The sequence below is a fragment of the Quercus suber genome, unplaced genomic scaffold, assembly GCF_002906115.3.
Source record: "Quercus suber isolate HL8 unplaced genomic scaffold, Cork oak 2.0 scaffold_110, whole genome shotgun sequence".
Classification (NCBI taxonomy): Eukaryota; Viridiplantae; Streptophyta; class Magnoliopsida; order Fagales; family Fagaceae; genus Quercus; species Quercus suber.
Genome location: NW_027069575.1, coordinates 1089542 through 1113205, shown reverse-complemented (window position 1 = coordinate 1113205; position 23664 = coordinate 1089542). Strand labels below are relative to the sequence as shown.

Here is a 23664-nt window from a genome sequence, read left to right as displayed (position 1 = left end):
CTTTGAAGATTGGAGTTTATCATTTGTTCATATATTGGTAATTTTGTATTTAATAGCCATTACATTTCATATTTAATTTTATGTTAAAAAAAAAATTTATTTTTTTCCAATAATCTTTTACCATATATTAGCATTATTGGTGACATTTCACTGCAATAGATTCTTTCTTTTATATGATCCAAATTTATAGAACACTCTCATGATAATCATGAACTGGTCTTTACGCAAGACAAGAATTGCTTTCGCACAACTCAAAAGGTATAAAATCACTCTATCCATGGTTTCATGTAGAAGGAAAAAAAAAAATCAATTACCGTGTAAAACGAGGAGAAATTATTCCTCATGTGTCCCACACAATAATTTATATAGGATAAAACATCAATAATGGATCACACACTTGTGACTTGTTTTCCCACCACCCTCTCCCTTTCTCAAGAAATTATACAATTCTCGTGGCAATTCTCATGGCCGAAGTTAATGCTAATTCAGACTCACTGCAGTACCTTCATGGAGACCTTGATCTGAAAATCCTCAAAGGTCGCGGCTTCGAGATTCCCTCAGACACTTATGTCACAGTTTTGCTCGGTGATTTCAACTTGGCTCGCACTCGCACCGTAGTGTACAACTCTGGAAGCCCAGAATGGAATGAGCACTTCCAGATTCCCCTAGCCCACCCGGTCTTCAAACCGGAGCTCCGCTTCAACCTGCAGTACAATGATTACCTTAATAACACGAAGTCGATAGGAACCACTTCCGTCTCGGTCCAGCAAATCGTCACTGGCGAAGCTATCAGCCATTGGTTCCCGTGTTCCGGTAAACAAATGAAACCCGATGCCGCTATCTTCATTGAAGTGAAATTCACCAACTGTGAGGACACTCCGTTGTACCAGTATGGCATTGCGTCTGATCCGGATAATTTTGGAGTCCACGATTGTCGCTTCCCGGTTCGGAAAGGCGGGTCTGTGACGCTGTATCAAGACGCGCATGTGCCAGACTCGATGCTGCCGGAGATTAAGTTACAAGACGGGAAGGTGTTTGAGCACGAAAAGTGTTGGGAGGATATGTGCCATGCGATATTGGAGGCAGAAAAAGTGGTGTACATTGTTGGGTGGTCCATTTACCACAAGGTGAAGCTGGTGAGAGAGCCGACGAGGCCATTGCCTAGTGCTGGGAATTTGAATTTGGGAGATTTGCTCAAGCATAAGTCGAAGCAGGGCGTTCGAGTTTTGCTCTTGCTTTGGAACGATGTGGTATGAGCTAACAGTGAATTGGCATTTAAGTTTTTTTATTTTTTTTTTATTTTTTTTAAGATTAAAGGCATTTAAGTTTTTTGTTTTATGAATGAGATAAATATCGTATAATTTCAACTTATAAGCGGCCAAACATTAAATTTTTTATAAATTTTTTATTTGATGACAAAAATTTATTAATTGAATTAATTAAAATTCACATAGTTATGTCTATAATTTAGAGAGAGCTTCCGACCTTTGTGGACTATAGATTACCGCTAAATATAGTAAAGTAGGGTCATATTATATATGTGAATAGTTATAGTTTCTTTCATAGACAAATTAGATGGGATAACCAATTTAATTTTAATGTTAAAGTTAAAGTTTAAGGACAAAAATGACAAAAAATAAAATTTAAGGACTAAAATATGTTTTAGCTATATTCCCTTGAATTGCCCGTCATTTTTCATTAGACTTTCAATTTTTAAAATCAAGTCAATTTCATTATTTAGTTTTCTCTTTGCTTTATTTTTAAAGGAATTATTCGGTGAAGTAAATGGAGCACAAATAGGAAGAACAAATACTTCATTTGGAGTGTCGTACTCATGTTAGACACATCGAATACTTGACACTCCTCGGACACTTTTGCATGCATGTCCTAGTTGTGTCATTTTTTCAAAATTAAAAAAAAATAATAAAAAATAAAAAATAATAAAATAAAATAAAAATAAAAAAAAAAGAAGAAGAAGAAGAAGAAGAAGAAGAAAAGATGCAAGACACAACCGAGACACAAGAACAAGATGAATCGAATACTCTCTCACAAAACAAAGAAAACATTTATGCTCTAAATAATAATATTGCATTTACAAATTAATAAATATCTTTATTCTTGATTTGTTTTATGAAAATCCTTTAATAGTAATGAATTTGATTTATTATCCATTATTACTCTTAATTTGATAAAATAAAACAATTAATAATATATAGAAATAAAATATTCATTATTTATCTTAAATTGATATATGTTTAATATTTATGAAAAATAAATGTTTAAATATATATAAATATATATTTAATAACTAATTAATATATGTATCCCCATCGTACCTATAACCTACTATTTCAAAAAAATTTGTGTCACCGTACCGTACCGAACCTATACCCATGCTTGTATTCGTGCAAGTGCTTTCTAGGAGCATACTTTAAATGACTATCATGGAAAGGTTAAATTTTCAAAATCAAGTCAATTTCAACTATTTATTTTAATAAAATGCACATGTAAAGGAGATCCAAGAATGATCATACTAACTTTTAAAATTTGAGGAACTAAATTAATATAACTCAAACACATAACTGCATTAAATCTATATTGATCAATACAATCATTTATTTGAATTAATTAATTAAAGATCTTAAGGTATTATATCTAAACTTTTTCCCTTACAAAATAATTATTTAACTCATAGGGCTTTGCATGCAGCTTGGTATGATGGACACTCATGATGAAGAAACTCAGAATTTTTTCAAGAACTCTTCCGTCCAATGTATATTGACATCTCGAAGTCAGCTAAACCTTTTCAAATATCTAGACAGTGAACCAGGAATTGTGACTTTGACAAGGAAATTTATGGTATTGATATTCTACTGAAGATTAATGCAAAACATGCTTAAAATGTGTCATTTTTTTTTCCAATGTTAGAATAAATCAATATTTTATTTTTTTGAATTATTTTTTATTTGAGATAGAATTTTACTATAGTCTAATTTTAGGTGTATGTGTGTGAAACTCCGTTTTAGAGACTAGAATCTCCCCTCCCTCTCATAAACATTTATACTTGTGAAGTGATCATCATACTAAGAGTGTGCAATGGTGTAATGTTTTAATATTAGAAAACTGATTACTTGTAATACTTTAAGTTTAATGACCATTTAATTGGACTTAAGAGAAGGAAAACGTCTTAATGCATGTCTATGCTTCACTTGCTCCTTCAAAATTCTTTTGTATACAAATGTATCTTACATGGTAGGTTACAAATTAGACGAAAAATTGCACTTCTTAGCTTAGAATGAAGCCTGGATTTTATTTCTTAGCTTGATGCATGATTAAGAAAATCAAATTGCTCACAATTATCTTGTGGTGCTCCAGGCCAATAAATTTCTTTGTTCACATCATCAGAAATGTGTGATTGTGGATACACAAGCGTCTGATAATACAAGGAAGATAACTGCTTTTATTGGAGGCCTAGACCTTCGTGATGGCCGCTATGATACCCCTGAGCATCGACTATTTCGTGATCGTTATACTGTATATCAGAATGATTATTGTAATCCAACACTTCCTGTGAGTATTTACTATTATATCTTGAAGAATTTTATTATCTTTTTAGTAGAATAGGCCATTGCCAATAATGGAGCATGATTTTATTTGTTGGGGGGGGGGAGGGGAATAATTCATTAGCGACACATATGCGCATACATGCACGCAAATACATGAAACGTAATTGATTGATAAAAATGATTCACGTTAATAATAAGCTATATTTTATATTGTGTTTATGTATTATGATTTTTTTTTTTTGGGCTTTTTTACACGTGAATAAGATACTTTGTGATTTTTTTAAAATTTCAATTTGAATCTATGATTCTCACGAAAATATTTTTAGTAGCTAGACAAATGTTGAGTATAGCTCATGTGATTTTTTATATTTTGGTTAAAATTTCAAAAAATAATCAAAATGTAACTTTAAAAAAAAAAAAAAAAAAAAAAAAAAAAAAAAAAAAAAAAAAAACTATACCATGAATATATATGCACTTTTTTTTTAGAAGAGAATATATATGCACTTGAATTCAAAGTTTAACTTGAAAACGATATATTTTTAAAAAATATTAAACCTTAGAGTTTATTATGTATATATCCTTATATTTTGTTACGTAACGAAAAAATTTATTGAAGATGAATAAATTATTGCATTAAGAATTTGAGCTTCTTTGAACATTTTTTTTCTTCTTCTCTTTTCGAGTAACTTTATTGAAGATGAATAAATTATTTCTTTTTTCTTCAACCTTTTGTAGGTTTTGAACTTTAATTTTGAAAATCATTGATAAAATATGAAATATTTTTCTTTACTTTTTTAATAAAATTTGACATATAAAAAAGAAAAATATAAAGGGGTTGGGGGGATTTAAGTTTTAATACATAAACTTTGAAAATTTGGCAAGATTGGTTGTAAAATTTCACCCCTCAATCCACCACCTTAGTGACTTAGCCAAAAAAGTTCGATGGGAGATAGCCAGGATTATCCTGACTCCTTATTCTAATTATCCTTAAAAAATAGTCTCTTTGTATAAGATTCAAATATTTATAAATAAATAAATAAAATTTACATGTATTATTCCACCTTTGATAAATATTTTCTAATCACACCTCATGTTTTAAAATTTTTAATCAGAGTCATTTGATTTACAAATGCCTTTTTTTTTTTTTTTTTGGCTGAAGATTTACAAATGCTTTAGTCACACCAACTTTCATCAATTGCGCTTGGAATATTATCATTGGAATTCACTATACTTATAAACTAATGCATGTGATTTAAACCTTATGTATATATGCTTATAATATAAATATTGAAAAAAATTTCAGGGGCCAAGTGTTATTCAAAAGAAAGAAGAAGAAAAAAAAAAAAAAAAACCTTATAACTATACCTATATTAACATTAAAAATAGAAATAAAAAGCATACCCCCTCCAAGTGGCTCCGCCACTAATCCACCATCTCCACCCTTAGGGAGAACTTGGGTTCAAAACCCCATCATAGCTCACAGATTGGATGATCTTTCTTTCTCGTTTCTTCTCAAATAATAGGCAGGAGCTCAGCGTCCAAGGCAGCCATGGCATGATTTACATTGCAAGATAGAAGGGCCTGCTGCGTATGATGTGCTCACTACTTTTGAGCAGCTTTGGGGCAAAGCTGCAAAATGGTCGTCAGGGCTTAAGAAGTGCTGCAAAATGTTTTTTTGTGTTTTAATGAACTTAGACATCCCCATGCCGAATTCTTCCCAATCAATTTCAAATGACGACCCTAATTTTTGGGTTTCCAGAGAAGATGATCCAGAAAACTGGCATGTTCAGGTAAAGTAGTTAGTATGGGCTTCTCGAAGTAAAGCTTATACAATTAGGTTTAATCCTTATTTTTGTTCTTTACTTTTGTCTCATGTTTTAAAATGGTCCTTAACATTTCAAATTTGTAATTTTAGTCTTTAACGTTATGAATTTGTGTCAAAATAATTCTTACTGATGGATTTAGACCCGTGCAACCTAAGGTATTACATGGGCGCAATTATCTCCATTCCTCTCACAAAATATTTTTACTTTTGAACTTTTTTGATTAAAAAATTGAGGCTGAAAGTTTGTTTTTTCAATTTTCAATCTCAGTCATTGAGAGTAATTGCATATTAATTGTGCCAAATCTCAAATCATCATGAAAGAGATGTTGCATGTACCCACTAAAGGGTATATTTTTTCCTTGAAAGTGAAGGAGGATATTTTTGGTAGCCAGAGTAAAGATATTAGTGAATAGAAAAGGACAAAGTCATGAATTTCAAATCTTTTTCCTGATCTATCATAATTTTCCACAGCCTTTTTTACTCCCTTAACATCAGACTATCCAAACCCCAAATCAATTTATGAACGGCATGTAACAGACCTTGAAGCAATTGTACCAAAGCATTGCCGTTCATGAAGACTTCGTATATGTGATTTATGATAAGCACTATACCACCTTTGAACACGGAAAAATATAAAAGCCACGTAATTATTTTGACACATCAAAAGGTTAAAAAAAATCCCTATAACAAAGGTCACATAAGGCATTCATTCATAAACAAAAATTTTATTTTAATATCACTATATGTCATGTTGGATTTTTCTATGCATTAATGGCAGTGACTATTTTGACACAATATATATATATATATAAATTAAAGAGTAAAATGGCACATTTAAAGCATTATGGACCATTTTTAAACATAAAACCAAGGTTAGGAGCTAAAATGGGAATTAAACCTATAATTTATTACCTATATTCATTTAGTTCTACTTAGTCTTTAGCTGTTCATTCTAAAATTGGCAGGTTTTCCGCTCAGTTGATTCAGGGTGTTTGGAAATATTTCCTGCGACTCAGGTTTACTATTTTCTAAGTGATAATGATATATTTATTCTTCATTCACTACTTTTAGTTATAAATAAGTACAGAGCTAGCAGCCAATTGCCTTATATTCTGATAGGAAAATTGTTAGTACATTTCACCACACTTTCCATTACGATTTCTCTGCCTTTCACTTCTGTTGTAGAATTTGGTTGTAGAGAAGAGCATTCAATCAGCGTACATCCAGGCAATTAGATCTGCCCAGCATTTTATATACATTGAGAATCAATTTTTTCTTGGATCTTCATATGCATGGCAATCTGACAAAGACCCAGGTCATAGACCCAATCTCTACAATTAGTAATATTGTTACCTTGGCATTTGCTCTCTACAAAATGCTCAAACTCAACGTTCCAATGGCTTCCATTCTTTTTTTCCTTCTTATTCATCAAACTCTTACTTCAATGACTCTTTTTTGGGTTTGATCAGGTGCCAATAATTTAATTCCAATGGAGCTGGCATTAAAGATTGCCAGTAAGATTAGAGCAAAGGAGAGATTTGCAGTTTACATTGTCATACCAATGTGCCCCGAAGGTACAGTGCGCATAGTCACAGAAGAAGTGCTATTTTGGCAGGTAACATTCACAATTCTTTAACCAATTAGCATTAACATTATTTTCCTCCTACTTTTTCTTTTTTCTTTTTTGGAGGTAAAATAGGTAGAATCTTTTATTAAGTAAACACTGTACATACAACTATATGCCCTGTTTCAACAATCCGAAAACGGGGGGTAAAAGGAGCATCAAAAATAATGCTCAACTTTTGATACATAGCAGTCAATCCTTCATAAGCTTCACTGTTGACCCTCGGCCTCTCTGCCCTGCTGTTTTGCCTGCATAAATCTCTGATACTCTTGTAAGAAACCGTTAGCCCCACTCAATCTGTCTCTTGGATGGAGTTGGATCCGTTCAAAGTAAAACTTGTTCCTTGCATTCCAGATTGCCCAAGCTGTGACTGCCCACTTCTCCACATCATGCACTTCTAATTTATTCACCATCCTTTGGAGGAGCATAAAGAAGTCGCCTTCTGTATTGGGGCATTTCTGAATTCTTCCACTACAAAGAGCCCATACGTTCCTTGCTAGGGGGCATTCTCACAATAGGTGTCCAACTGATTCAGGTTTCTGACAACACATACCACACATGGGGTCTACCTGCACTCTTCTCCTGTTTAATGGCTTGTTTGGAAGTTTAGAGAGGGAGGAGAGTAGAGGGAAGGGGAGTAGTGGGGAGGAGAGTAGAGGAGAATGATTCACCTCTATCTTATTTGGATGTTTTTAAAATTAGTAAGGGGGAAGGGAATAATTAGCCCTTCCCCTTGTGTAATTTTGTTAATATAATAAGGGTAAATTAGGTAATTTACTTGGTCAATAGTTTATGTAATCTACTTCCCCTCCAAATCTCTCCAATTTGGGGGAATGAAAATTGGGGGGCTAGAGGGAGTCCAAACCCCTCCAAACTCCTCCAAACCCCTCCCCCTCATTCTTTAAAAAACTTCCAAATAAGGTAATTGCATTACTCTCCCTCCCTCTACTCTACTCCCCCTCCTTTTTTAAACATCCAAACATGCCATAAGTTCTCTCTGGTTGGCAATATATTTGAACATGCCCTCTAGAGGAACATATGGACCTTTGGTGGCACGTTCAACCGCCACAACTTCCTCCAAACTGATCTGTCTCTTCTAACTGCTGAGTGCTCACCCCTAAAAGTGTCCCTCATCCTTATAGCTAGCTTGTAGGTAGATTTCACCGAGAAAACACCTGATTTTCTCCTTCCATGTCATGGTGTCTCGGCTTCCATCTTGTGGCAGTGCAATAGCCAGAATCTCCATCCTTGTCCTGTGTGCAAAGAGGTCAAAGATTTTCTCCCTATCCCATTGTTTCGTATGTCCGTCTATCAGGTCCTTGACCATCAGCCCCTGCTGTTGCTCACCGAGAAAAACCGGTTCATGAGAGAGCCAGTTATGTGTACTGACGCCAATAGTTCGACCATCTCCCACCTTCCATTTGGACCCTTCCCGTATGATGTTTCTTGCTGCAAGTAAACTCCTCCATACATAGGATGGGTTATTTCCCAACTCAACATCCATAAAAGAGCAATTTGGAAAATACCTTGATTTGTACACCCGATAGAACAATGAGTGTTATGGACAAGTCGTCATGCTTGTTTTGCTAGCAAGGCTAAATTGAAGGCTTGTATGTCTTAAAACCCCATCCCTCCTCTTGCTTTTGGGCTACAAAGCTTTTCCCAATTGATCCAATGAATTTTCTTTTCATCCTTCGTCTAACCCCACCAATATTTAGCTAATGTAGAGTTTAGAGTGTTGCATAAGGCATTTGGGATTTTGAAGATTCCCATAGTGTATGTGGGGATGGCTTGGGCCACTGTTTTGATGAGTATCTCTCTTTCGGACTTTGAAATAAATTTCTCCTTCCACCCCATTACTTTCTTTGTAATTTTCTCTTGTAAGCCTTTGAAAGTGTTGACCTTTGATCTTCCTCCAGTCATGGGCAAGCCTAGGTATGGTTCACAATCTTCCATAATTCTACCTCCAATTAGTGCCTGGATTTCTGCCTTAACCGAATCCCTTGTATTTCTGCTAAAGAAGATAGATGTTTTATGTCTATTTATAGCTTGTCCTGAAGCAACTTCATACCTCCCAAGAATATTTAAAAGGTGCTGCCCCTTCTCCAATGTGGCTTGGCAAAAAATGAAGCTATCGTCTGCAAACAACAAATGAGAAATGCATACTCCATTTTTACAAGATAAAATCCCATGTAGGTGTTTTGTCTCCACAGCCTTTCTTATAAGGGAAGAGAGGCCCTCTGTATATAGTAAAAATAAATAGGGAGATAGTGGGTTTCCTTGTTTTAAACCCCGTGAAGGTGAGATGTACCCCTTAGGTTCTCCATTAATGAGCACCGAGTATGTTGCTGTATGGACAGTCGCCATAGCTAGTTGCACCCACCTTTCATCAAACCCTAATTTTAGCATGATTTGCCGGAGGAAAGACCACTCAACTCGGTCATAGGCTTTGCTGATATCTAGTTTGATTGCCATCTGCCCTTTCTTTCCTGTTCTTTTATTCCTCATCTTGTGTAACACCTCAAAAGCTACAGCTGTATTATCAATTATCAACCGGTTATGAACAAAAGCACTTTGTGAATCCGATATTACATTGGGCAGAATTAATTTCAATCGATTTGCTATCACTTTGGAGACAATTCTGGATACAACATTTCCTAGACTAATAGGCCGGTAATCATATACATTTTTTGGCTCATTTATTTTTGGAATAAGGACAATGTGTGCGTAATTCATCTTATGTAGAAAATGGCCTGAGTGTAGGACAGATAAAACAACACTTATGACATCATCACCTACAACATGCCAGAATTTTTGGAAAAAGAAAGGATACATACCATCGGGACCTGGAAATTTTGAGGGGTGCATGCTGAACAAAGCCTTTTTAACCTCTTCCGATGTGTATGGTTGAAGGAGTGTATGATTCATATCTGGATGGACCACCTTATCCACCGAGTCCAAGACCGACTCCAAATTTGTTGGGTTTGATGTTGTGAACAAATTTTGAAAATAATTTTCAGCCAATCTGGTTATGTCAGCTGCATCTAATGAACACCATTGTTCATGCTCATCTAGGAATCCATGGATATGGTTCTTACGTCTTCATTGGCTGGCTCTCTAATGAAAATATCTTGTATTTGTGAATCTGATCTTGGTTTTCGACTAGGTTCATAGAGATTAGTGCTTCCAATTCTGTGTACTTTGATTCAATTTGCTCCTTAGAATTGCCCAAAGTTCGGCTCCACCTCACCAACGCCATGCGGCAAGCTTTTATTTTTTCAAATAATCGGTACATGGGGCTACCTGTGAGGTTCACTCCTTCCCATGCCTCATGGATCACCTCCTCACAAGTCGGATCCGATGCCCACCTTTCTTCAAACCTCTTTGGCTTTCGTCTCCTACTTGTAGCCTGTGTGACTTCCTGCGTTGTAATTAAAATTGGCTCGTGATTAGAGTATGCCGCATGAAGATGATGAACTCTTGCAAAAGGATAGATCTCTCTCCATTCTGTGTTTGCACATGCCCGGTCCAACCTTTCTTGAACAAAAGCCCTTCCCGGTCTCCCATTCCTCCAGGTAAATATGTTTCCAATGAAACCAAGATCGCTCAACCCACAATGTAATAGTGCTTGGCGAAAATCCTCCATTTTCCTAGGTGGTCGTGGGAAGCCACCTTGCTTTTCCTTTGATGACAATATCTCGTTGTAGTCACCCACACACAGCCACGACATGGAATCTCTAGAGTGTAGATGCCTCAAAAGCTCCCAAGACTCATGTTTTCGATGTGCCTCCGGTCTTCCATAGAAGCCTGTTATTCTCCATGGTGTAGGTGAATTAGTCATGATTCGGGCATTAATATGATTCAAAGAAAAAGTTCGCACATGTAAATCAACACCTGCCTTCCACATCATTGCAAGCCCACTCGCTCTACGGACACATGGGACTGCTAACATAGCATCATAGTGTAAATATGCTTGAATAAGTTTCATCTCATCAACTGTTTGTTTTGTCTCCATAAGAAACAAAATATCGGGAGCCTTCCTTCTCACCAAATGAGAGAAAACAGCGCCTGCATGGAGGTTCCCAAGCTCCCGGCAGATCTAGCTTAAGACGATCATTGTGCTCGGCGGGGATTTTCAGCCTCCACCGTTTTGATTTCAACATTTTATTCTGCAGCCTTTGATTTTTTCCTGGACCCATCATGTGCTTCGCCCTCATGTGATCTTTTCTTCCCTGCTTCTATTGTTGTCGTGGGTGGTGTAGTGTTTGCTGAGTCTACCCTAGCAATTTTAGTCCACTTAGGAGTCTTAGGCCGTGGGGCTTGAAGTGGACCACGTGATTTCGCCTCAGAATCGTGTAGAGCTTAGCGTTTCACTTTGAGAATTAATTGTTGAATTTCCCATATTGCCCACGTACATTACTAGAACGTTAATAAACTCCTCAGCATGCATTCCCACGTTTTTCTCCGTCCTATTTAATCCCTTGCCATTTTGGAGCTCTTTATTATCCGGGTTTATTTCTCTCATAACTCCTGGAGTTATTTCCTCCATAAAATCCGGATTAATGTTCTCCATAATTGTTTGTTTAGCCATGCCGTGACTGTTTTGTGCAGTTAATGCCATTATTGAGTCCGTAACCCCTTCATTATTGTCCTTTTCCATGCTTGTAACGGACCCAATAGGAGCCACCATCGGTGAATCAGTTGTTCGTGGAGGTTGATGGTCCTTTGGCTGCCGACAGGGTGGGCTTGGTGCCTCCTTTCTTGACTGCTCTCTCTGCTTTCAAAAACCAGCCCATAGCCAATCTCCATAGGGCAGCTCTTCACCCTCGATCTGTGACAACTGAAGCTGAACACACCTTTGCTTCATGCCCCAACAGTCCACACCGAAAACATAATCCCAGCAACAGGGGCGGAGCTACATGTTAGGGTGGCCCCCCCAAAATTTTTGAATTTTTTTTTTTAACTATATAGAAATATATAATATTTTAATAGTTAGCCTTCAAAAATGGGACTTTACCCCCCCCCCAACTATTTGAGTTGGCCCAATAATGTTCTTAAAAAAAATTGTCCAATTTGTCTAGTAGTTATAGAGAACGTATTGTTTCTCAAATTCATTTTTTATAGTAAAATGTATTCTCGTATTTTTTAAAATTTTGGATCATTTATGTCTGTGAACACTTCATTAATTCAATTGAATTTTTTTTTTACTCGCAACGGTAAAAAATTTGATAACTTATATTGAAAATGAAAATTGTAAGGATTTCTCTATGGAAGATGGTGAAAGATTAATTTAATTCTATGAAGCATTTAATTTTGGAAAATACTAACGAGTGCCCTAAGGGTATTGGTTAATAATCCATTTAAAGAAATTTTTTATGGGAAATGAAAAAAAAGTAACTAATATTTTGACAGTTTTTTTCATTTCTCATAAAAGTGGTATTAAAACTTTCTTAAAATGGATTATTAATAAGTGCTCTAAGAGCACTCGTTAGCATAACCCTTTAATTTTAAGGATTCATTATGAAAGATACTAATTTTTTGTGTATGTGTATAGATACATGTGTTTGTGTATGTGTATAAAAGTTTATATAGACTAATAAATTAGCAACACAAATCTGCCCCCCAAACAAAAATTTCTGACTTCGCCCCTGCCCAGCAACCTTTCATATTGGAAAGCCACCCACACCGTATCTCCCTCCGGGCTAAGGACTGGCGCCCCACGGCGAATCAGTTTGTCCAGCTGCATGTCGACTCTGATACGTAGGAATTTAGCTTGGTCCGCTGCGATGGCTTTGCAGTCTACCTCTATGACTCTCCCAATTCCCCTTCCAATGTCTCTCCCCGCTTCCTCATTGATCAAGTCGAAAGGCAACCCCCATACTTGCACCCAAATGGGAATTTCAAAACTCACCGACAAGGCAGTCATTCCCTTTTCCCACCGTCGAAACAGTAGGATGTGATTTTCGAAACTCCACGGTCCGTTATTCAGAACCCACTTCAGCTGGCTCTCCATCGCAAACTTAAATTGGAACAGCCCATCCCCCACCTCTGTAATCGTCATATCCTTCCCCATCTTCCATACGGACCTGAGAAGGTTTTTTGCAGCTCTGAAGTTTATGTTTTTAGTCGTATGGAATCTTCCCACTAGACTAAGTGAACAGTCCTCTAATGTTTTCTCCCGATTTTCGGCACGTACTGTAATCACCTCGCCTTCATCTGCTGTCAACTTAATCTTTTGTAAACGTGCAATAAACTCCGAGTCCATGTTAAGGAAAGAAAAGAAAAGTAAAATATGATGACTAGCAGTGGAGGAGAGTTTGTTCTGTGGCCCACACTGTAGGATAGGAAGAAAAAAGTCTCACTCTACGTGAGAAAGAAAACTCCATGTATGGGATAATGTAATTACATTTAATCATTGTATTATTAAACTCCATATTATTATCTTGTTCTTTTGCTGCTCTCAGAGCCAGACAATGCAAATGATGTATGGAATCATAGCACGAGAGTTGAAATCCATGCATCTTGAAGATTCACATCCCCAAGACTACCTGAATTTCTATTGTCTTGGTAAGCGGGAAGAACTGCCCAAAGAAGTGTCAGCTCCACCTAATCAATCTGTCAAGAAGGCAGAGAAGGTATCATGCTCTATGAAAGTTTTGGCCAGTGTTTTTTTTTTTTTTTTTTTTTTTTGAGATAGCAGAAGTTTTAACTTTTAATACATATATAGAAGGTATCATGCTCTATGAAAGTTTTGGCCAGTGTTTTTTTTTTTTTTTTTTTTTTTTGAGATAGCAGAAGTTTTAACTTTTAATACATATATGAGTTTATGTGAAAATAGAATAGAGAGATAGAAGAAGCAATCGAATAGGAAACACAAATATTTATTGATTCTTTCATAGGCCTATGTTAATGGGGGTGTCTAAAAGAAAGATCTAGCACAAAACACACGAAAATACAATAAGTTTAAGTGTTTAACCTTCAAAAAATTTGGTGTGATTATGTGCCAATATAGTTGCCATGCATAAGTCGAAAAAGTATCTCGGCCATCATAGACTCTATGCAAATTCCAATCAAGTCCAAGCAATGCTTAATTAAGTGTTTGTTGAGTCTCACTTTGGCTACCATACTAGAATATAGTACATATTTAGTTAGCATTTTTACTTGGGTTATTACAAAAATAAGGAGAATCTAATCAATTAGTTAATATAATATAATATATATACCACTCGACACAAAGTTTTTTATTTAAAGACTTGACCCAAAAGTTTAAACTTATGAGTTTGGGCTCAATTCTATTATATTAACAAATTTTTTTTGTCATTATACTCTACTACTTAACTAACTACATTATTACTTACATGTGAAATATTCCAACAAATAAGTATGTACAAAATTCAATCAACTCATTTCCAAATCAATGGATAAAACTAACTTAACCAAAGCTCATGAGTGTGATTGTGTGACTATGATTGTTTTGATTTAGCAAAATACTAAAACTACTACTAATTTACTACAAAATACTTACAAATTAATATGGTAATAGATGTGATTGGTAACTATTTAATATATAATAAACAAATGTTTGAATTTTTTTTTTTTTTTTTTGTAATATATTTTGTAAGACTGATGTAGTAATATTTACTCCTTTATTTTGAGCTAGCACAATTAAACAGTGCCATATACAAGTTGCACATATGTAAATATATCCTACTTGTTGATCAAGCGTATGTACATAAAATTGTATATTTTAATTGTATACTCGTAGATGAGTGTTAGCTCATTTCGTCAATAGGATTCTAGGAGTGACTAAAGAAGATCACATTTTCCTATACTATACGCAAGAAATTGTGGCTGAGAGTTTTTTCATGACCAACTTGCAGGTTTCTAACTCACAAAAGTTTCAACGGTTTATGGTTTACGTACATGGCAAGGGAATGATTGTAGATGATGAGTACGTGATATTAGGTTCTGCCAATATTAATGAACGATCTTTGGATGGTTCAAGAGACAGTGAGATAGCCATGGGTGCATATCAACCCCATCACACTTGGGGTAAGAGGAAGGGCCACCCACATGGCCAGGTTTGTACATTCATTTGGACCTCATATTTATACATTGTACTGTATTTTCTATTGCATGATTGCAAGTTTTGGTGGACGTACCAAAGGTAGCTCAAATAATTTAATGGCTTTGTTTAATTGATCATTCAAAAGTTGGCACCATAGGTGTGCAATTGTTATCAAAAGCAGTATAACTCAACTGGTTAACACTCTAACGGAAACATCCATGATTCAAATCCTCTCACTTCCAATTACTGCATTATCAATATATATATCTGTTTGCATGCGTGCATAGGCGTAGAATTGCTTGTTATGTAAGTTAACCATATTGATCGATACATATGCAGATATACGGATATAGAATGTCACTGTGGGCAGAACATTTGGGGGCTTTAGATGATTACTTCATGGAGCCAGAAACTTTGGGTTGCATTGAGAGTGTGAACAAGATTGCTGAAGAAAACTGGAGGAAGTACAAGACAGAGGACTTTACGCCATTGCAGGGGCACCTCCTTAAATACCCTATTAAGGTAAATGCCAATGGGAAGGTAGAGTGCTTGGATGAACAAGAGACTTTCCCAGATGTTAACGTTAAAGTGCTCGGAAGATCTATTGAGGTTCCAACTATTAGCGTTAAAGTGCTCGGATCCATTGCGGTTGATATTGATTTATCTTTATTAACTACGTAGGTGCACTTCTTGTTCATAATTTAATGTGCATTATTTTGTCAAAATAAAAATAATAATGTGCATTTAGTTGGGACTTAAAAGTGGGGGCAAAAATAATGATTCCTTGACGAGCTTGAGAAACAGCAGGAGCCTTGTTGATTGAATTTATGCTTGTTCATAATCTGTTACCTGCACTGTAAAGGATGCAATGTGTGTTGGATTGTAATAGATGGCATATGTACCATTCAATACATTATTATAATGTTGTCAATTAATATTTGGGGTAAATGAATTCTTATTTTAATGATTTTTTTTTTTTTTTTTTTTTACATTATTATAATGTTGTCAATTAATATTTGGGGAAAATGAATTCTTATTTTAATGATTTTTTTTTTTTTTTTTTTTTGAGGGGGAATGAAAATTTTTATTGAGACCCAAATAAAGCAATTTTATTTGGGACTAATTGGTTTCAACTTTTACATTATGATTTTTGGCTACCATAAATATTAATTTAACTCCTTATAATCCTGTCGAGTCTTGTAATTTAGTAATATCGTTCAGTTTGTTCCATGAAAAAGAATTTGGATTTGAATCTTCTATCCCACTTATTGTAAATATAAAAAGTATCCATATTCCTCATATAATTGTATAGGTATGATGTGTGTTGAAAAAAAGTTGAAAATGTGTTGTCACAATCTCCTTCTAAATGGGACAAAATAAGACTTGGAATGAAAGAGAGGGAAATCCTTCCTCTCAAAAAAAAAAAAAAGATTCTAACGGGCAATATAACATGCAAGGAATTACCAGATCTCAAATACAAGAGACTTTCACAAAGGAGTTAAAGTGACCGAGGAGTGTCTCACAGTTTGTCAAAGTTGATCTTAGCAAAACCTGGAGGAGGAGGGGTCCCATGGCTCCAAAAGTTTCCCTCTACACTTAACAACCCCCAAGCCAACTTATGTGAACTGTAGAATGTGCGCATAAAGAAAACTTTGATTTGAATACCTTATCCTGCTTGTTGTAAGAAAAATAGAATCTCTAGTCTCCATATAATTGTATAGTATGATGTGTGTCCATAATGGAAAAAAGTTGAAGATGAGGATGTAAATTATACCCTTCCCTTATATCCAAAAATAAATATTTTTCCACCTATTTTAATATGAAATTTTAAGAAGAAAAAAACTTGTAACATTTTTCCTTTTTCCTTTTTATATGAGTTTGTCTCAAGAAAAATGGTGCAAATTTATGCTCAATAAATATGAGATTTGATCACGACAATGTAAATCCATCATGATATCATAAACCGGTGCTATTTGCCAGAAGCAATGTTTACACGAGCAATAAACAACTTAATAAGGATCATCACTTAATGTTGGGTTTCTCCTCTGTTGCCTTCACTCCATTGCCATCTACCTGGCACATTGTTGGGCACCCTTCAATGCCAATAAAGCAGCTCCATAAGCAGCCTCTGTTTGAATTGCACGACTCACAGGCAAACCAAGTACCCTCTCTCGAATCTTCGTCCATTTCTCATTTTTTGCACCACCTCCAGCCGTGAACACTTCTTCAACTTGGGTTGCTCCTAGATCCTTCAGTAAGCCATAAGCCTTTGCCTGAATATTATATAATGATACACGTCCATGTCATTAATTTCTAGTTGAAGATTACATGTTTCCTCTTTACCAATATGCAAGAAAGTTAAAACAAGTAGAAGGGAGTCCTCATACCTCAATACGTGCAATTGATTCTAAAATCCCATGCAAGTACTCAACATCACTTTCTGGTCGAGGGTGTAACCTGCACAAAAATGAGAACTAATTCAATCGACCTAAATTCAGGAGCTTGCTTTATGCACAAAGAGATGAATCTGTGCTAGTGTGCGTGTACTGGATCTGGCAGGGAAAGCTCTGGAGGGTCATCTCAGCTTTCCCAAAACAGATCAATGTCTAACTGCATCACATCAATGGACAGACCATGGGACAGTAACATTCAATAATCAATTGACTATCTTCGTTGTTTATTGTTTCAAGTGTCCCACAACTGACATATCTCATTTACAACATAGAAATTAACAAATCAATATAACACTGCGTCCTACTGAACTGCCAAGTAATTCAAGTTCACTCATGTATGCCTATTATTATTCTAAACACATTCAAAACAGGATATAAATACTTAGATGTAGAAACATATCCCCTCTACTTGTTAGTTGTGGCATTCTGGAATTATATTATAATAACAAAGTCCAATTTGTCAAATCTGAATCATATCATTAAAAGGATTACTTAATTACCAAAAAGGGAAAATAAAGGTATTTCCCACAGCCACAGCTAACAATTACTCAAGTAACACTCAAAAATCTCATCTGGTGCCTTCTGGGCATGAGGATAAACTATTTAGCCCATCAGGGGTGAAAAGTCCCCGGATTACCCAGTAACTGGTTCTGGCGGGTAGGGTTAGTTGCCCGTAGGAATTTGATTAACAATGAGGATTGTTGTACAGTATGCTTTGCGACGTGCAACTAATCTAAGTGAAGTTCTCCTATGTCATCAAAAAAAAATCTCATCTGGCATGGCCGTACAAATGTTGAACTAGGAGCTGAAAAATCTTTGATCTTTTTAAATAAATGTGTAATAAAGCCTATGCAATTTGGGTGGTTATTTCAGTAAGAGACCTCATCTCAAACAAATAGACAATATTATTTCTACTTTTGATCAGGTTACTATCTGTCATACTTCATTTTTTGAAAGATCATGTGAAACTAAGGACCTTCTAAATTACACTAAAAACAACAGAAATTTACCTATAATCAGGACATGCAAATGTTCTCAAAAATAATGGTAGAACACCAAAAAATCAATACAAACAGAAGACCTTAAGCCAATTTGTCTTCTTTTTCCCCATGTTAATATTTTGCATTTCACACCCTGGTAAAATCAAGCAGAAAATGCCCCCTTGCTTTAAGCCTACTGGCTATGGTTCCTTTAATGCAGACAAAAATCCATAAACTTAATGAATTAGAATGCAGAAATCACCAGATTCAGATGTCTTCTCTCAGCTACATGCCTACATCTTTTTATTTTCAGCCAGATTATACTCAAAAGCAAGATTTAGTTATCCAATATCTGCCAAAGTCATGAGAAGGGAGGAGGGCAGTGACTCCCAAACATGTTTACCAAGAATATGACATATAAATTCTCAAAAAAAAAAATATATATATATATATATATAAAAATAAGAGAGAGAGAGAGAGCGAGAGAGAGAGAAGAATAAGAAGTATCAAATCTTAAATGAAAGATGACCAAGCTCCAAGTAGGTTTCTTAATTTTGTGAATATTTTCCTGGCCTTTCAAGTTGCAGCTTTTGATTCATATTTCCTACCATGAACCTTGGCGTAGTCACAAATTAATCTGAACATACTGTGCTGTTAGTCAAAACTTGCAATAATGCAAATACATTAATCTGCAAATTATTAGAGTATGCTTCTTAAAAGTAAATATTCATGCATATATAAAAAGTATTAGGATATCAATATGAGATTCTATTAGTTTTCAGATTACTCTTCTAAGGCTTCACCAAGAAGTTAGAAAAATACTTATTACCTAGGGACCATTTTTGGATCTGCTATGGGAAATCTCTCTCCAACTGTTGGGAGAGGGTAGAAATCTAGTGGAGAGGTCTTCATGGGATTAATCTGTTCACTCAAGTTCTCCAACAGCTCATCAGTAAATATTTGTCGAAGAACAGCTCCGCCAGTATTTGAAGCTCCTCCAACAAGCCACTTATCATCAAGACGATGACTATACACTCCATATCGGGCATCATCAACCCTACTGGTGCTCAGAAGTTTTATAGCAAGTGTTGAACCCAAAGAAGTGACCTAAATACAATATTACAAACGTAAAATTCATGAAAATTTCAGATAACAGCTTAATTGCATCATTATAAAGCCCAAAAAAATTCTTAGGAAAATAGTAGATTCAACATCTGTACAGACAGAATAATAGCACTGTGAAATGCAATGCCTGCAACAGAGTGAGTTACCACTTGGCTTCAAAATGCTGAACTAAATGCAAAGTTTAAAACAATGAAATGGAAAAACTTTGTCTGATTCAATGACAGCCATCATTCAAATTTATTTCCTGGGAAATGACTTCTTTTTTAAGAGAATGTCATGTTTTAGTTGCAGGTCTAGAGAGATATGGTACGGGTCATGAGTTGTACCCGTAGAATCCTGACTGTATGGCAAGCCTAAACATGTGTTACAATTTCCTTACTGAATAAAGGAGAAAGGTAATTCTAGCAGATATCTCACAGCTTTCCCTGGTTTTGTTGCACGAGCTGCAAGAAAGGCAGCTATACTATCAGTGGTTCCTGTGCATACAGCACAATCTTTTGCAAAACCTGCATAGATGTATTTTGTAAAATTGAATTACATGAAATCTTCTAATGGACATTTTTTTTATATAAAGTCACATTCTTCAAATGAAATTTATTACCTAAATTGTTAGTTCCAAGAAAATAACAATTTCACCAAGTTTCTAATTGATACTTGTAGATAAAAATTGTGCCTTAAAAAGAAAAGTACAATGTTGTATAGCCTTCATTACCAGGCTACTAAAAAGGACTGAAGACTTACCATATTGTGTTCTAATGTCTTCTTTTAGGACACTAATTGGAGTTCCAGGAGCTTTAACAGAAGGTAAAAGTTGAGAATACGGCTGAGAGAGCAGCCACAGTGGATAAGAGTCAAGTTCAGGATCATAGCCAACCTTTGAAAGATAAAGAACAATCAAAATAAAATTTCCAACACAGAAATTTGATTATTGACAAGTGGTAGAGGTAGAAGGTCCAAATTGGAAAGAATTCATCCAAATACCTTCAAAGCATTATTGTAATCAGTCACTCGAAGATTTCCATGAAGAAGCCACAGTAACCAATCTGCTTGATGCAACAATGCTGCAGATTCTTTATTTGAATCAACACTGTTCCACCATGAGACAAGCTTGCACAGAGTTGAGGACCCAGAGCAAACTGTATGGTTTTCAGGAGCAATAGACTTTACTACTGGCAAAGCATCAGAACAACTCTCATTGTAGAGGAGAGGTCTCCATAATGGTTCTCCTGTTGTGCTGCAGTACCAAATTCAGATGCCTACTTCAAATGCATCTTGACATGGAAAAAGAGAACAACGCAATGATAGGGGACTAATCAGTAAGGTATCCACCTGTCTATAATCATGGTAGTTGCAGAAGTCCCATCAATAGAAATGGAAGCAATAATTTGGCGAAGATGAAATGGAACATCTTCAAGTAGCAAGAAAAGTGTCTGTTTCCAAGAACGCGCCCAGTCCACTGTTTCTTTTCTCTTTCTAGACAACAGAAACAAGATTCTCAATTTACCTAGGCAATGAATGTTGTTGCAGTAGTAAAAATAACATTATGATCTTCTCTAAAATCTATGCTATTATGACAAGAAATTCTAGCTGTAGGAAGCTTCATTAATATATGCAACTTGTATGCTAAATTCATATTGCATAGACAACATCTGGCATAAAATTTTATCCAACAAATTACTTGGTCCTCATTACTAAACATCTAAGACCATTTTATTCTGTAATAAAAAATTCATCCAAATGTTAAGGACACTACCATGACCGATATTGTGCAGTCTAGATGCTGAGGCACTCAACTTCACACACACTAATACTCAAAATTTTGATTGCTAAATGTACTCACAAACATGCATTTGTGCTCACTTTCACAAAGGATGGTGTTAGACTGTCCATTTGTACATAAAAGTTTCACCGTCCAACAAATGCAATTAACTGGGACTAAGACCCCAGAAACAATCTAACATGGGACTAGACTTTTAGCCAAGCACATTGCACACTGCTCACTGTATGAATATCAATAAGTGATATAAAACTACATGACATGTAACTGAAGCACAATAAAAATGGTGTCAATAGTGGGTCCATATAAATGCAATGTTGTACCAATCACAACTTATCATCTCAACAAATTGTGAAATAAGTTGTGAAAAAGATTATCCCTAGCATTGCTCAATATGAAGGCAAATACTAAAGCTAATACCAACTTTTACAAAAAGCTTACAAATTGACGAGACAATAAATGTGATTGGTTGGTGCCACTTCAACAACATAGTAAAGAAACATAAGAATTACGTTTTTGTAGTATATCTAGCATAACTCCTAAAATTCCAACAAACAATTATACCTTATATAGCGGATATTCTCTCTTCCCTTGGGCGTGAATTGTCCCTCCCTTGTCGATGAGTGCAAACCTAGCACCAGAAGTCCCAAAGTCCAACCCAAGATAAAGCCGCTCGCCAACTTGAACACCCACTTCTGAGTTACCTTCATTGCTTGCAAAAACCATTGTTCTTGCTCTTTTTTTCCTCACAATACTACATATCCTAGTTCTCGAACTACAATATCCTGACACATCAATATCATATATGTTTAACACCTTAAAAACTAAACAAGTGGCACTTCATTGCAGCAATTTGAATTTATATCTTCAGCAGAGCAGCAACTAATTTCAACAACAACAAAAAACCCATAACTGTGTGTTCAGGTTGTGACTAGATAATGATTTTGGTGGTCATAATTGTAGCTAAATAATGAAAATTAAGCTAAATTTAGCAAAGAGTGAAAGTCATACAAAAACTAGAATATAGATTATTATTATATGATAAACACTATGTTGGGAAAGAGAGGTACCATGTTTTGGTAACGAAGGGCAGAGCAAAGGATGGTTAATTGAGGAAAGCATATCTCTTGCACTGTGCCTTCCTCTCCCCAAGGAATAAGGATAGATAAGGAAGGAGAAAACAACGAAACGGTGTCGTTGTTAGAAGTAAGTTTAATATTATTTTCACACTTGAGATGCTTGGATCACTATTGATTCACAATCATTGGGCTTAGCTTACATTTAAGCTTGGGCCATGCAAAAGAAAATAAAATAAGATGAAATGCATGAATTGGGTCCAAAAAAAAAAATTGGGCTTCGCTTGCATCACAAAAAAGATATCAACAACTACTATTTTATTTAAAATGGTAAGATTTAGGTACAGTATTTTGATGTTGTTCTTTAAATTCTTCTCTTTAGTTTCTATTATATGATTTTCTTCTTATAGAATATAAGTATATTTTTTATCTAAATAGTTACATGATAGAATATTAAGAGTGAAACTTAAAAAACAGCACCTAAGAAGTGTATTTTAAATAAGATAGCAAACTATACACTTTTTAATTTGTAAAATCTAATTCAGCCAAGAAATTGAGTTTTTTTTTTTTGGGGGGGGGGGGGGGTCTATCACTTTAAACATGGGTCATCAATAAAATAAAAAAATAAATAAAAACAAAATTTAAATGGTAGATTGTAGGTGGTGTACACGTGTGAGGTGAGGTGGTAGGTAAATTCAGTTTTGTGAATTTTGACAGTAATTTTATTGATTTCACACCACTTTTATCACTAACACTTTTGTCGACTATCTATCTATAACTCTAACTTCACTTGGGGAGTATTTAGTTTAGGTCTTTTGATCACTAACACTTTTGTCTACTATCTATCTATAACTCTAACTTCACTTAGGGAGTGTTATGTTCTCAAAAACTAAACTCATCACTTCATTTGCAATTCTCAATAAATAGCATTATTTAGTTCTCTTAAAAATTAGAAATCATTTTTCCTAATTTTACGCTCCACAATCAAAAATTGCTATATGTCATTTTTTTCCTATTTTAAAATTTAATGAACCCACTCGAAAAAATTAGTGGACATATAAGGAAAGAAAAGAAAATATGTGGCAATTTGTGATTGACAAAGAATCAAGTAGAACACAAAGTGAGCTTTGTACATTTTTCCCATTCCCCCCTATAGGCAATCATCTTGAG

At 35.2% G+C, this 23664-nt stretch overlaps 2 protein-coding genes across 3 annotated transcripts; one reads left to right on the top strand and one right to left on the bottom strand.

Moving 5' to 3' along the window:
* The first annotated feature begins 399 nt into the window (after positions 1 to 399).
* LOC112027037 (phospholipase D delta) lies at positions 400 to 16001 on the top strand. Its single transcript, XM_065775384.1, has 10 exons — positions 400 to 1250; positions 2710 to 2859; positions 3376 to 3570; positions 5090 to 5356; positions 6357 to 6407; positions 6577 to 6706; positions 6861 to 7006; positions 13480 to 13650; positions 14896 to 15096; positions 15423 to 16001. Exons 1-10 carry the CDS (start codon positions 465 to 467, stop codon positions 15762 to 15764), a joined length of 2439 nt encoding a protein of 812 aa, XP_065631456.1. The 5' UTR covers positions 400 to 464; the 3' UTR covers positions 15765 to 16001.
* A 968-nt stretch (positions 16002 to 16969) lies between these two features.
* LOC112027057 (D-ribulose kinase) lies at positions 16970 to 22587 on the bottom strand. Of its 2 annotated transcripts, none has more exons than XM_024059727.2 (9): positions 22489 to 22587; positions 21983 to 22203; positions 20971 to 21110; positions 20623 to 20875; positions 20383 to 20515; positions 20059 to 20147; positions 19346 to 19623; positions 17471 to 17540; positions 16970 to 17356 (listed from the first exon to the last, which is right to left on the bottom strand). In XM_024059727.2, exons 1-9 carry the CDS (start codon positions 22538 to 22540, stop codon positions 17153 to 17155), a joined length of 1440 nt encoding a protein of 479 aa, XP_023915495.2. In that variant the 5' UTR covers positions 22541 to 22587; the 3' UTR covers positions 16970 to 17152. The 2 variants fall into 2 exon arrangements, with proteins under 2 accessions (XP_023915495.2, XP_023915496.2); XM_024059728.2 differs by having other exon boundaries at positions 20971 to 21114; positions 22489 to 22577.
* Between the last annotated feature and the right edge of the window lie 1077 nt (positions 22588 to 23664).